At 37.6% G+C, this 14,260-nt stretch overlaps 2 protein-coding genes across 2 annotated transcripts; one reads left to right on the forward strand and one right to left on the reverse strand.

The window, feature by feature from the left end:
- Positions 1-1,445: 1,445 nt before the first annotated feature.
- LOC120302210 (vomeronasal type-2 receptor 26-like) lies at positions 1,446-2,812 on the forward strand. The gene is made up of 2 exons (XM_039330286.1): positions 1,446-1,452; positions 1,890-2,812. Exons 1-2 carry the CDS (start codon positions 1,446-1,448, stop codon positions 2,810-2,812), a joined length of 930 nt encoding a protein of 309 aa, XP_039186220.1.
- A 3,800-nt stretch (positions 2,813-6,612) lies between these two features.
- On the reverse strand, positions 6,613-13,816 carry LOC120302211 (vomeronasal type-2 receptor 26-like). Its single transcript, XM_039330287.1, has 8 exons — positions 13,781-13,816; positions 12,324-12,502; positions 11,046-11,337; positions 9,718-10,572; positions 8,584-8,623; positions 8,021-8,054; positions 7,685-7,865; positions 6,613-7,524 (listed from the first exon to the last, which is right to left on the reverse strand). Exons 1-8 carry the CDS (start codon positions 13,814-13,816, stop codon positions 6,613-6,615), a joined length of 2,529 nt encoding a protein of 842 aa, XP_039186221.1.
- Positions 13,817-14,260: the final 444 nt, after the last annotated feature.

Raw genomic sequence — 14,260 nt, forward strand, 5'->3', positions numbered from 1 at the left:
TAAAGCAGAACTCCGAGGCTTGAAACTTTCTCTAAGAACATGTTTATTAGTTACAAAGTATTGGCATGCTCAAGTGTGAAACCAAGTCTGGATGCATACATAACAATTCCCCAGTAAAAAGTTAGCAATCCCACCCATAAAGCTATGCAAGCAACTACATTCCCCAATGCAGCTATTTGGTGGGCTTTTTCCAAAATGCCCAGCCTGCAGGCTCGGGAACAACTGATGACCTTGGTTTCCACAGGACAAAAGATTATTATGACTAGAGAAACACCTGGGCAACACCCTCCTCCCTCCATTCTATGTAGCAATGAGCAGGAAAATGGCTATAACCTTGCTCAGTCGCAGTGCTGACAGACTCCTGATATTGATCAGACAAGGAGACCAGAACTCATTGGTGGCCACACACTGCAATGAACAAGGACACACATTCAATTTTCAGCTATTAAGATTGTTTGACAAGCAGGCACAAAAACAGCCAGGGAAGTGATTGAAACCTGGGAAACAGGCCCCTGGTCAGTCAATAGGAGTGCTGATTTACATCTAGCCTAGTAGTTAGAAGGTGAGGACTGGGCAGCACAAGCAAATGACAGCTAATGACTTAAAAGCCAGTCATCAACATCTAAAAAGCCACTTACCACAGGCACTATAAATACCACACACAGAACAGCACATACTATGCTAGAGAGAAGTTCCCTGAAGATGGGTTCTAGCACAAGTCCGAAAGCTCAGAATACAAAATCTCAGGTCCCAGGTACCAAGAGCAACATTATCCTGGGACATATAAATTGGCCTTCATTCGTGAGTAAATTTACTATACATGGAGAATCAGGATACCACTGTTGAATGGCAATGCAACACAGATAATTGAAAAAGGTTAGCAAATGCTAGGCAGGAATATATTTGCCATCAGATCAATGAATGGAGGAAGACTAAATATGGATGTCATTACCAACTAAAGTTGTCAGAAATTCAACAACATTTTCCATATAAGTTTATTTCTTATTATTATTCAAATTAAAATAGCTCATTAAATTTGTGAGAGATTCTTTTATGACCCTCTTCAGGACATTTCAAATTCCTTTATGTATGATGTAGGTGTTGTGAAGGGTTTTCTATCCAAATTTTCAACAGCAGTTAGAAGATGTTCACCTCTACCCTGACTGAATCTAGCAATCAGTTCTAGGAATTTAAAAATTTGCATTAATGGAAATTACAAGAATATGATTGCTTTAGGATTTATTTACAGCGAATAACTGCTGACTGATTGAGTAAAAAATAGATTATAACCAATTTTAATTATTTTCTTTTGCCATTCCTATTAGACACCACCTTCTGCCACCTGTGTAGAAAGTTGCTATCCTGGGTACCGGAAATTAATTAAGGAGGGGAAACAGGTTTGCTGCTATGACTGTGTCCAATGTTCAGAGGGGAGCATTTCCACCATGATGAGTAAGAAAAAAGGTCTATAGTATATTTCTTTAAAAATACATTATTCTCTAATCAAGTTCAGTTCCTGAGTATAGTTTTAAAGAAAATGATAGATTGATTTGGATCTCTCATCTGTCTTGTTCTCTTTCTCCTTTTTTAAGTATAAACTTTTCTTTATTTTCTTTATTTCTTTATTTTCTTCAGGAAACGTGGTTATTGAATACAAAAATAAACTTTAAGAAAGATTTTCCTAAAGCATAATTTTTAAAAGAGATTTATTCTCTTTATATGAAGCCAATTCTACTTATCAGATTCAAGAGGTAGCATGGAAACCTGCTCAGAATACAACTATATTTTTATATGAGAAGATTCCAAAACGTTTCAGCAAGGAATAATTGTTAAAACTTAATATCAATTCAATGTGTAGACTTTTTAAAGATCTTATTTATGATTTTTAGATTCCAAGCAATGTGAGAAGTGCCCAGAAAAACAATATCCAAATGAGAAACACCATCAATGTATTCCCAAAATTATCACCTACTTATCTTACAAAGAATCCCTGGGAGGAATCCTGACTAGCTTTGTTGTTTCTTTTGCTGTAATCACAGTTGTGGTGCTGGGGACATTTATCCGCCACCAAAACAATCCCATTGTCAAAACCAACAATTGGCATATCACGTGCACCCTGCTTTACTCACTCCTGCTATGTTTTCTCTGCTCCTTTCTCTTCCTCGGATGCCCAGGGACAGTCACATGTCTACTCTGCCAAGCAGTTTTTGGAGTTGTCTTCTCCACTGCAGTATCTTGTGTGTTAGCCAAAACCATCACTGTGGTTCTGGCCTTCATGGCCACAAAGCCAGGGAACCGCATGAGGTGGTGGGTAGGGAAAAGGCTGTCTGTCTCAGTCATTGTTTTTTGCTCACTTATTCAAACAAGCATCTGTGCTGTGTGGTTGACCCTTTCTCCTCCTTTCCCAGAGTTGGACATGCATTCCCAATTGGATGAGATCTTAGTGCAATGCAACGAAGGCTCAGAGATCATGTTTTATGTTGTGCTGGGCTACATGTGGCTTTTGGCCCTCATCAGCTTCATAGTGGCCTTCTTTGCCCGGAAGTTACCCGACAGTTTCAATGAAGCCAAACTCATCACCTTCAGCATGCTGGTCTTTTGCAGTGTTTGGGTCTCCTTTGTGCCCACCTACTTAAGCACTAAGGGGAAATCCATGGTGGCTGTGGAGGTCTTCTCTATCTTGGCCTCAAGTGGTGGCTTATTAGGTTGCATTTTTATGCCCAAGTGCTATATTATCATGCTGAGACCAGAGCTGAATACCAGAGAGCAGCTAGTTAGGAAAAAGACTAGTGTGGTTTCAAGTGCCGCATAAATGCTGACCTAATTCCAAATTTAGTTGAAGAGAACATAATACATGATTGGCCAAAGAATTTTATTCAGGAATAGATGTCTTCTTCCATTTTTTTAAAAAGCAATAACATTTAGATTTGTATACAGCTCCATCGCAATTTCAGCACTCTCTGCATGGTTTACCATGTAAGCATTACTTGCATATTGCTCCAAACAATTTGGGTCCTCATTTACCAACCTTGGAAGTTTGGAAGGCTAAGTCAACCTTGAGCTTGTCAGGATCAAGCTACAGGCTGTAGGCAGATGTTGCATGCAATACTGTCTTCCAACACTATGCCACAAAGGCTCTTAATGTAAGAAACATCATATATATGTGATAGCAGGGGAAAAAGTGTGCAATACTTCTTCTGGATGAAGACGTCTTTGTCTTTGAACAATAAATTGGGAACTACATTCAGAAATATAGTGGCTAGGATATCCAAAATTAATCTTATTTATTTAATAAGATTTTGTCTTCTTTATATTGAATTACAATAAAATGATAATATGATTTATAGTCATGTATTTATGTATCTTTCTAACACATTTTTGTTTTAATATCATATTTTAAATTTCAGGATATAGGGATCAGATTCAAAATTTTGGAAAATGCAAACACCTCAGAATGTTATGCTCTGCTATAAAACATGATGAGTTAGACCATCCAAATTACTTCTCTACTTGTGGAAACATTTTCTGCCTGGGTATTTTAACAAAATAGTGATTTGTTATTAGCAATTTTACTTCAGCTTACAATATTTATGCAATTTTATTATATTGTCAACACATGTTCTTTGCCATCTTGTCGCTTATTTTATTTATTTTTTATTGAATTTATAAAGCTACCCACCACACATGGAAGAGAAATCTCAGTGATGCACAACTAATTTTAGGGATGAAGAATGTTCCATAATCAGGATAACACAGCAGAGAAGTTACATTTCATAGGAACCACTAAATACATGTCCCTATCTGATGGGCGCCACAGCATGCATCCTCTAGTCCATCTGATGAGGTGACCTGATGTAATCAGGGAGAGGCGGTCCATAAAATAGCCTGGCCCCATGTCACGAAGGAGTCATGTTTATTGCTTATTCTTTTTTTATTGTATTCCTCCTAGCATTACATTGTTTGAGTTGGGTGACCTTATAAATTTAATAAACAAATACATCAACAAAGAAAAGATGTTGATAGGATCCTCACAGAGGATGTGGCTTTCTTTCATTTCAATAGAAAAATAGATATTGAGAATCAAAAGTATAATATGCTTGATGAGGAAAAAAAGTGATAATTAAAACAAAAATAGACCATCTGCACATCTCATCTTGAGGCAGGTAAATGAGGGATAAGGCCAACTGTGATTTCTCTATAGCACAGAAACTTACAAAGGTAGATTTCAGATGCCCATAAATGAGGTTCTGAATGTACGCAATTGATTATGGGCCAACCTCAGTGAAAAGAAAAGGAAATATAAGTCTATTGTTAAGTATATAATGGAAGGGGGAAGGGTTTTCTATTCACAGATTGGCATAATTTAACTATCAGGCAATGTCCATGCCAAGAAAGCCACCATGACATTGATGATCCCAGCACAATGATCTCTGAGACATCTCTTACATAGTCGTATGAGTTATCTATCTGGGCATGGATATCAGATGTGGAAAAGAGTGCAAGCTGACTCTTCAAAGCACAATTGTTGATGTGATGGAATGAACAGATCATGAAGACTAAAATAGAAATAGAAATACAAGAATATGATTGCTTTAGGATTTATTTACAGAGAATGACTGCTGACTGATTGAGTAAATCATTAGACAACACCTTGTGCCACCTGTGTAGAAAGTTGTAGAATTAATTCTGTGTAAGAATTAAACAACTTCCACCTCCATTAAAGGACTCCACCAATATTCTAGCCTGAATGACTGAAGAAGGAACCAATTCTTCAAGATTTCTAGAAAGTCCACATGGTTGGGACCCTCTGAATTTGAAAAGAAGCTTCACAGTACAGAAGACATATGTCCAGACTTTTAGACTTTGTCCATGCCAAGAAAGCATGGAGTGCAAGCTGACTCTTCAAAGCACAATTGTTGATGTGAAGGAATGAATAGATCATGAAGACTAAAATAGAAATAGAAATTACAAGAATATGATTGCTTTAGGATTTATTTACAGAGAATGACTGCTGACTGATTGAGTAAAAGATTATAGCCAATTTTAATTATTTTCTTTTGCCATTCCCATTAGACAACACCTTGTGCCACCTGTGTAGAAAGTTGTAGAATTAATTCTATGTAAGAATTAAACAACTTCCACCTCCATTAAAGGACTCCACCAATATTCTAGCCTGAATGACTGAAGAAGGAACCAATTCTTCAAGATTTCTAGAAAGTCCACATGGTTGGGACCATCTGAATTTGAAAAGAAGCTTCACAGTACAAAAGACATATGTCCAGGATCCCACTCGGTATCATTCTTTCACAAAATGGATCCAGAATTTCCCAACCTGCCAGAAGTGTGACACCACTGAAAACAGGCAGCCCTGCACATTACTATGTATCATGTAGTAGTTTAAAAATGACAAGCAACATTTGATCAAGAGCATCCTGTCATATTGCATTACAGTCTGGTTTGGAAGCATTACTGCTTCAGACTGGAAGGCTGTGCAGAGAATGGTGAGGATGGCAGAAAAGATTATTGGCAGTCTCCTTCCTTCAATCCAGGACATAGCATATAAGCATTGCTTGAGCAGGGTCCGCAATATTGTCTGGAACACTACACATCCACTTCATAACCTGTTTTCCTTGTTACCTTCTGGGAGGAGGCTTTTGGGTATCCAAAACAGAACATCCAGATTAAGTCTTACTTTTGTTCCATATAGTATCAACCTTGTGAACTCTCAGCCTTCCTCTATATATATCATGTGTATATAGGTGTTATGCATGTGTATGGATAGATATATACTTTCTTTTGAGAGCAGGCAACAGAATTTCAGTTTTAATGTGGGCCAGTATACTCATAATAAAAAATGACAAATACAATTGCACTGCAAATCAGACACAGCTTCCACATGCTTTTGAAGGGCAGTTCCAAGTAAGTCCATTGCAATAGACCAACTCATAATGAGCATTGGATCCCAAATCAGCAATAAGTATAAATGGCACACCAGAAAAGTTTATGCAAAATTATCCTGCCTCACCCGCCTTTTTCTCAAAAAGAAGACCTAAACCGTATAAGCAACAGCCTCTTATCTTTCTGGATTTTCTTTTATTTTTGTGGGATTAGATTAATTTTAATAGCAGTCATCTCCTAGTGTCAACAGAAAGCAAAATATCTCAATCGATAAACTTCCTGTACACAAGACTGAACTTAATTTCTTTAATAGAGCCACCAACTATCTGCTTTGCAAAGAATCTTGGCCAATTTCCATTATTATTAATTTGATCAATAATTTTCATTTAATCATTGAAACAAAAAAAATTGAAGCTCCTTTTTAAATTTATTTTTATTTTTTGTTTCTGCACTATTGTATTTTCCTTTCTTTTTTCTTAATGTTAGTTTTTATGTTAGTTTAAAGTTTTTAATAATATATATATTAAACAAAATGAAGAACGTATCTTTATTCAGCAAAAAGCACACAATTAGCCTTCAGCCATTCTCAATTTTTTCATCTAACAAATGAGCCAATCTTACCTTAGAATCTTTCAGAGATTGTCTGCATTACGTCTACCCTGGCATTGTGCCTTTATTTTGAAGCTACGAATCTTAGCTTCTTCTTATGCAGTATCAATCATTTCTTTTCCTTACCATTTGCTCCTTTTTATTTAATTCAGGATGTATTATAATAATATAGCATTCGGGAAGGAAAATACAACTCAATAAACCAAAAGCAGAGGTTAAGATGGAGAAAATCTCCACGGCTACCATCAATTTGCCCTTGGTGCTCAAGTAGGTGGGGATGAAGGAAATCCAAACACTGCAAAACACCAACATGCTGAAAGTGATGAACTTGGCTTCATTGAAACTGTCAGGCAATTTCCTGGCAAAGAAAGCCACTGTGAAGCTGACAATGGCCAGAAGACCCATGTAGCCCAAGACAATGTAAAACATCATCTCTGAGCCTTCGTTGCATTTCACTAAGATCTCACCCACTTGGGAATGCTTCTCTAATTCTGGAAAAGGGGGCTTGTTCACTAACCAAACAGCACAGATGACAATATGAATCAAAGAACAAGGCACAATAACCAAAATTGCTAGCCTCTTTCCTACCCATTTCCTCATCTTGTTCCCTGGTTTTGTAGCCACAAAAGCCAGAACCACAGTGATCGTTTTGGCCAGTACACAGGAAACAGCAACAGAGATGGTGATACCAAACACAGCGTGCCTTAAAAGGCAGGTTTCCTTGCTAGGTCTTCCTATGAAGAAGAGGGAGCAAAGAAAACATAGCAGCAGAGAGGTGAGTAGGATACATGTGATGCTCCAATTGTTGGCTTTCACAATGGGAGTATTCGAGTGTAACCTAAAGATTGCCATAACAATAAGTGTGGTCAGAGAAAGAAAAAGTGCCAAAGATGTCAGAGCTGTTCCCAAGCCATCTTTATAGGACAGGTAAGCCATTACTTTGGGAATGCATTCTTGTTGATTTGTGTTAGGATACTGTTCTTCGTGGCAAGACTCACATTCATCTGCATCTGAAGATCAGAAGCATAAATTCAGTATTTGAACTTTGTACCAATATTTTTCATACTTCTTGCTCTTTATATATTATTTGATGTAGAAAAGTTAGTATTGAACTCTACAAAAGTCTTTTAAAATGATGATCCCCAATCTTTTCAGCTTTCTGGAACAGTAACAGTACCAGCAGTGGTGGGGAGAGGGAATAGTTTTGCACAAGCAATGGGTGAGCACACTCAGCTCCATTTGCATGAGCAGCAGGTGCATAAAGCTTACACAAATGGAGCTTCACATGTTCATACATATGCCTGCACACCACTTGCATGGCCCAGTTCTGAATAGGCACACCTTGGGGGTTGGGGTCCCTGATTTAAAAGCACAAATCAATATAAGAATAGCCTTTGAATACACTACTGAAGATCATAAACCATAATAAAGTCATTAGATGTATATGAGGGAGAAAGCACAAAATAGAAAATTTCTGGATGTTTTCCTAGATAGTTCTGAATTCTACACTTACCCATTTGTGTTGAGATCCTCCCTGAAGGAGGATCCTAAATTGAGATATGATGCAGTACTGAAAATTAGTGTTTTCGAAGTACATCAAGAATCGAAAAGGTTTTATTCAGCCAGAACATGGATGGTTAACTATAACAGCAATATTTTTCATCTGAATCTGAAACAAGACACTCATTCCAGGCTGTCTAAACTATGTAAGATGACAGAAAGGATTTTTTTTCCTTTTCTCTGAGAAAAGTCTGCCTATCAAATTCATTCTCCAGAGACTCACTTCTCCCATTTTTGAATGACGTGGATAAATATTTTGTTTCAAAGAAATTAGGCTATAGTCCGTTCATCACTTTTTTATTTCTACCTAAATAATAACTAACTTACATCTTTTCTGGAGCACTCCAGCTACAAGCAATTTAGGCCTTTTTACTCATTTGGGAGAAGTGGTCAATCCTTACTGTTTATTCCTCTTCTGATAGTGGGATTAAATATCTGGTTGTTTTTGCTAATTTGAGAAGGAACCAACCCAGAATGGATTAAATCAGGGCTTTTCAACCTTTTCACCCATTGTACCACTTTTACGATATGCCAGTAACCGAGTACCACCAGTCGCCTAGTAAGGTATCAAAAACTTGATGATCAAAAAGAAAAGAATAAAAAGGAAAAAAGTGATAAAGTACAGGTAGTCCTCGATTTACAACAGTTCACTTACTGACTGTTCAAAGTTACAATGGCACTGAAAAAACTGCCCCCCAAGCCACAGCCGAGCAAGACACCTGCCTGCCCAACTGGTGGAGCTCTTCCTCCTGTCTGAGGTTTTCATTGTTGTGAGCATTTCTGTTGAGGATTGGCAGCAGGGGTGGGGTGGGGGTGTGTTTGGTTTTTATCCCCCCACCCTCTGCTGGGTGGTTGCAGCAGGTTTTGGTCACTTCACATGACCCTGGGACATTGTGACCACCATAAATATGAATCAGTTGCCAAGCATCTGAATGTAAATCACAAGACCCTGGAGATGCTGCAACATTCCAGCTGATCTGTGCTTCTTCTGGGCTCAGCAGAAGTGCCAGGATCAGTGCTGCTTTCCAGCTGATTGATGCTTCTTCAGGGCTCAACAGAAGCACCAGGATCAGTGCCGAGCTCCAGCTGGAGCCTGCACTGATCCTGGTGCATCCACTAAGCCCTGACAGCCCCAAAGAAGTGCCAATCAGCTGGAAAGCAGCACTGATCCTGGCGCTTCCACTGAGCCCTGACAGCTCTGCCGCTCCAGCCATCTCTCACTCAGGCTTGTGCGGTGCTTCCACCAGTTCAGCTCATTCCCTTCCCCTGCTACCACTTTTATAGGATGGTCATGTACCACCTGCCAGGTGCCAATGTACTACAGGTGGTATCCATATCACTGGTTGAAAAGCCCTGGATTAAATTATCCATTTTCCCTATGGTGTTAAATTTAGCATCAATTTTAAATCAGTATCTCATTGGTGCATCTGGACTCTCAATTTCTAATTCACTTTAAATATTTTATAAGGTATCTCCATTCTCTCAACATTCTTCTAAAAACATTCACTTGCTTTTCTTTGCAGTTTCAAACGCTGGTTGTGTTTTCTTGTTTATCTCTGTTGTTACATCATGTATGCTTCTGTTTTAGTTCTCTTTTAGTTTTCTAAATTATTTTGGTTTTAATGAATTGACCAATTTACTTGTGAGTACCTGCCAGGGAGGAACATTTTGGAGATTCCATTGGCCTTGATTTCTGCTTTCCCTCCGTTTGTTCCTCCAGGAATACAAAGCATGGAGAGAATGTGCCACAAGATAAACAGCATTGTAGATGCTATAACTCCAACCAGACATCCCCATTTCAAAGACAAAATCAGGAAGGTTCTCCAGCTTCTCTTCCCCAGTGCAATTCCTCATTTTCTGTCCATAAACTATATGGATGTTGAGTGAGCAGAAGAATGTTGATGTCCAGAATTCAGACAGGAAATAAAATGTAGACTTCAGAGGATTTATTTTCTCAAGAAAATTCTGAAATCCTGGCACATCTTTGGTATGGAATGAGAATGATAGGGTTCCATTGAAGGATTTTTTGCTAAATTGTCTGGCAGGGTTCTGAGCAGTGAAATCCCATTCACATGTTGTGATCCACACCTTCTCCAGAGGCTTGTTATGGCCAATTTCCATTGAGTATAAAACCATCTGTAATCCTTCCAGAGACTGGACATTTCCATATACAAGGAACACATTGATTTTACTTTGGGAGATAACAGATTGAATTTGAAGGATTTTTTTCTCAAGTATCTCTCTTAATAAAAATAGTGACATAATTGGGATCATCTGTATCCCAGCTATGCAAATATTATTCTGTAGAAGCTTGGGTCTCAAAGTTCGAAGAAAGTTTTCACCACTTTCATCGTCTGAAACAATTAGACTAACCCAATTCCATTCAAAATATTTCAGAAGTTGAACTATTCCCATGTATTGAAAAGCTTCATTGGGAATCATTCGGTAGAAAGAAGAAAAACCAATTTTCTTTCTTAACATGGGGTCAGAGGAGCCATAACTAACCTGGGGAAAAACATTTTAAATCACAGAAAAACATTCAATTTTGTATACACTCTTTTTAAATGGCTGCTAATATTAGAAACAAATTTACTGGACATTCTTAAAAATCCACTTTAGTATATTGTTTGGTGAGTGGATGGACTCACTTACATTGCCCATGCGTGGTCCTTTTGAAGATGAGAAATACCAGTTAAGTAGCTTTCATATTTATGTGGTCACTAAGAATCAACATCAACTTGATGGCACATAGTCAGACAATCAATCAATCAATCAGTGTATTTAGTTTGAAATTCGGTGAAAAGGATATGAATGAAATTTGATTTCTCTAGTTTACATTTCAAGCTTGCAGTAAGCCAGGTCCTCAATTAGAAGTAGATGTAAAATGACATTTCAAACAATAGAAGAATTTACCTTTACCACTGAGACTTAACAGTTATTCTCCTTTTCCTTCTATATACCTATTTCCAAACATTTACCTGAGGAATCTTGTAAGTACTTAAGATGTTGGCCATGTGAATAGAATTTTCAGAGGTGAGTCCCCCAATGTTGGCCATGACTTCCTCTTCAGTGATACAGTAATAATTGAGTGGATCCCCTTTTCTTAGAAAGAGAAGATCCAAAGTGGTCCAAGTGGTTCTCCATGAATTGTACGCATTGTCATAAATCTGGGACCGTAATGTGTTGTTGGGTAATAGTGCGGGATTCTTATTGATTTCTTTGATGGCAAAAATAAAAGCAAGGACATGCTGGTAGTTTTTAGGGATTAGACTGCCAAGAGAATTTTGAATGTTAGATCTTAAGGGCTAATAATTAAGTGACTTGCAGCTTAGATCATCGCTTGCCCATAGAGCTCAACTGAATATCGTTCTCTATATGATGGGAAACTCTTTCTGAAATAAATAGTTCAGATATTCCCCTAAAGCAAAGTAAATAAGTTTCTTTCTTCTGTCATTAATGCACACACTATATATCTGTCTATATATTTTAGGTTTCTTTTTTAAAATTGATACTCTTTTCTTTTGCATTTTACTATATATCTCAATGGTGTAATTCATACAAGTTATAGATGTCATAAAGAAACTATGCTCTTAAATCAGAGAGATGGGGGAGACAGACAGAGAGACAGAGAGGATCTAATCTTCTAGGTAAAGTATATAAGGATACACAAAATTTTGGATGTATACTTTGGATATACAAAATTGCTTCTCCCTTTACGCATCCAAAGTACATTATTAAATATAATATAGCCATAGACATACTTTGTCAGGGTTTCTAATGAGAATTCTTGAAAGGAATTAGGGATGTAAGAATTCCTAATTATTCTCATTCAACTTGCCCAAGGTACTATACCCTACAAATGAAACAATATCTTAGAATTAACATTTTTTAATCTTATTATATATTCCTTATTGTCTACCAGGGGATCTAAATTGTACAGAGAGAACTATTAGGGCTCTGAGCATATCCGTCTTCACACACAGGCTATCTATATGTTTTCAGTCAAAAGTTAATAGCTGAAACCTGCCCCCCACCTCAATTTCTGCTATAAGTGTGCTTGGCATACAAAATGTCAAAACATGGAGAAAATTAGAAGGCAGAATAAGAGATCTATCATTATTTAGAAATAGTCATTTAGGTGGGGAAAGTAAGAATGATCATCAGACCCAAACAGAATCTTCCAAGAATGAAAAACCACTGAAGGTTTTTTAAGGAAAGAATGTTATGGGGTCAGAGACAAATGAAGAATCACTTACTAAGCTTGTGGTGGTGAAGAAAGTGGATGTTCCCTAAACTTCTGTTCCCTATAATTACCAAGTATCATGGATACAAATTCTCCAATTATAATTTCATCTGGGAGATCTGAAGGATGTGTGGAAACTTTTCGCTGATAAGGATCTTTTAGGTTGAAATGTTTTCTGAAGGAATGGTTGAGCTTTACAAGCAGGAAGATTAGAAAAAAAGCTAGGAGCTCTTGAGGCAAGCCCCACCCCAATCTTACCAACATGATAAACAAGAACCCAGCACCTACCACCCAAAGTCACTTTGTTTGAGTTAGGTGACATTTATTTATTTGTGCCACATATTTATACCTTTTCTCATAAACAGCTCAAGGGGCAAACATATACAACCTATCTTCCTCCTCCTATTTTCCCTAAAAAGCAACCCTGTGAGGTGATAGGCTGATAGCGAGCAACTTGCCCATGATCATCCAGCTGGCTTTAATGGACTAGAACTCATGGTATCCTGATTTCTAGCCTGATGCCTTAACCACTAGACCAGGGGTCTTCAAACTTGGCCCTTTTATGACTTGTGGACTTCAACTCCCAGAATTCCTCAGCCAGGCACACTGATTGAGGAATTCTGGGAGTTGAAGTCCACAAGTCATAACAGGGCCAAGCTTGAAGAACCCTGCACTAGACCATACTGGCTCTTATAAATTGAGTAAGTAAACAAATCAGCAATAAAATGCTTCTCTTCCCTCATTCTTCCACTGTGGGAATTGACAAGCCTTTCCATTTTTGTCCATATAGGATTCTTACTGCTGTTAACATATGTATTAAATTTCCATTTTCTTTTCCAAATTCTTCATCCAATAGTTCTAAAATAAAATCTTCTGGTTTCAATTTTATACAGTGGTACCTTGGTACTTATCCTTAATTGGTTCCAGTGAATACCAAACAATAAGTAAAAAACAAATTTAAAATAATATAGTGACTCACAAAGGAGCTGACACCAACATGTTTTACCTCAATGAGTACTGAGACAAGATTTTCACATCAAAATGTGTTGAGTATCAAATTCAATGAATTTCAAAGCAGTTGAGTGGGGTGCGGTTTTGCTAGGATGCATCTGGCCCAGGGCCGGCAGTTTGACATCCCTGCTCTATATAATGACATTAGCTATTTTTTTCTTTTAACAACTTTGCAATCCCTTGCATCAGGGTGGAGTTGGGGCAACTAAATGGACCTCAAGTGTTTACTGGCCAGATGCCCTTCCTGATGTCTATGCAGAGTTCTCAGCAGACAATTACTCATTGTGCCCAGAGAGAGAAATATCTGCTACTACACATAGGATCAAACCCACAGCCTCCTGATTATGAGAAGAGAGCTCTACCTCTAAGTCACTTCACCCCACCCCTCAATGACATTAGCTATTTAGTTGTGGCCAAATTGTAGAACATCTTTACATCTCTCCTGTGCTTCTACTTTACCTTTTGGTAAGATGCTGAAATCTTCCATTCTAACATGTTAAAGACAAAATGAGTGTTTAAGTAACAAAGTGGAAATATGTGTCAGTATAGTTGCATTCTCCAAAAATGAAAAGAACAGAAGAAGAGATAATTATTCTTTATACTTCTTCAAAAAAATCAAAGTAACAACTGGCAAATACAGTGGTACCCTAGTACTCATTGTTAATTTGTTCAGGGAAGCATGATGAGGACAAAAAACGATGAGTACCAAACAATGTTTTCTCATAAGGAATAATGGCAGCCAATGCTTAGAAGTTCAAACTTGTGCATGAAACAAACAATGAATACCACCACAAAATTTTCATTTTTCATGTTGAAATGTATTGACTACCAAATTTGATGAGTTTGAAAGTAGCTGAGTACCAAGGTACCACTATATACTTTACTTCCTTCATTCATTCATGGAAACTAATTCCTAAGAGAAGGGAGTGGTCAAACTAG

The sequence above is a fragment of the Crotalus tigris genome, unplaced genomic scaffold, assembly GCF_016545835.1.
Source record: "Crotalus tigris isolate CLP2741 ecotype Arizona unplaced genomic scaffold, ASM1654583v1 scf7180000024427.8105951120:4207309, whole genome shotgun sequence".
Classification (NCBI taxonomy): domain Eukaryota; kingdom Metazoa; phylum Chordata; class Lepidosauria; order Squamata; family Viperidae; genus Crotalus; species Crotalus tigris.

Coding starts and splice junctions, on each gene's coding strand:
- LOC120302211 (XM_039330287.1), bottom strand. CDS start 13,816: ATGTTAGAATGGAAGATTTCAGCATCTTACCAAAAG. Junction 10,573..11,045: donor GTACTTACAAGATTCCTCAG/GTAAATGTTTGG, acceptor GTTTTTCCCCAG/GTTAGTTATGGCTCCTCTGA. Junction 7,525..7,684: donor CCCTCTCCCCACCACTGCTG/GTACTGTTACTG, acceptor TTATGCTTCTGA/TCTTCAGATGCAGATGAATG.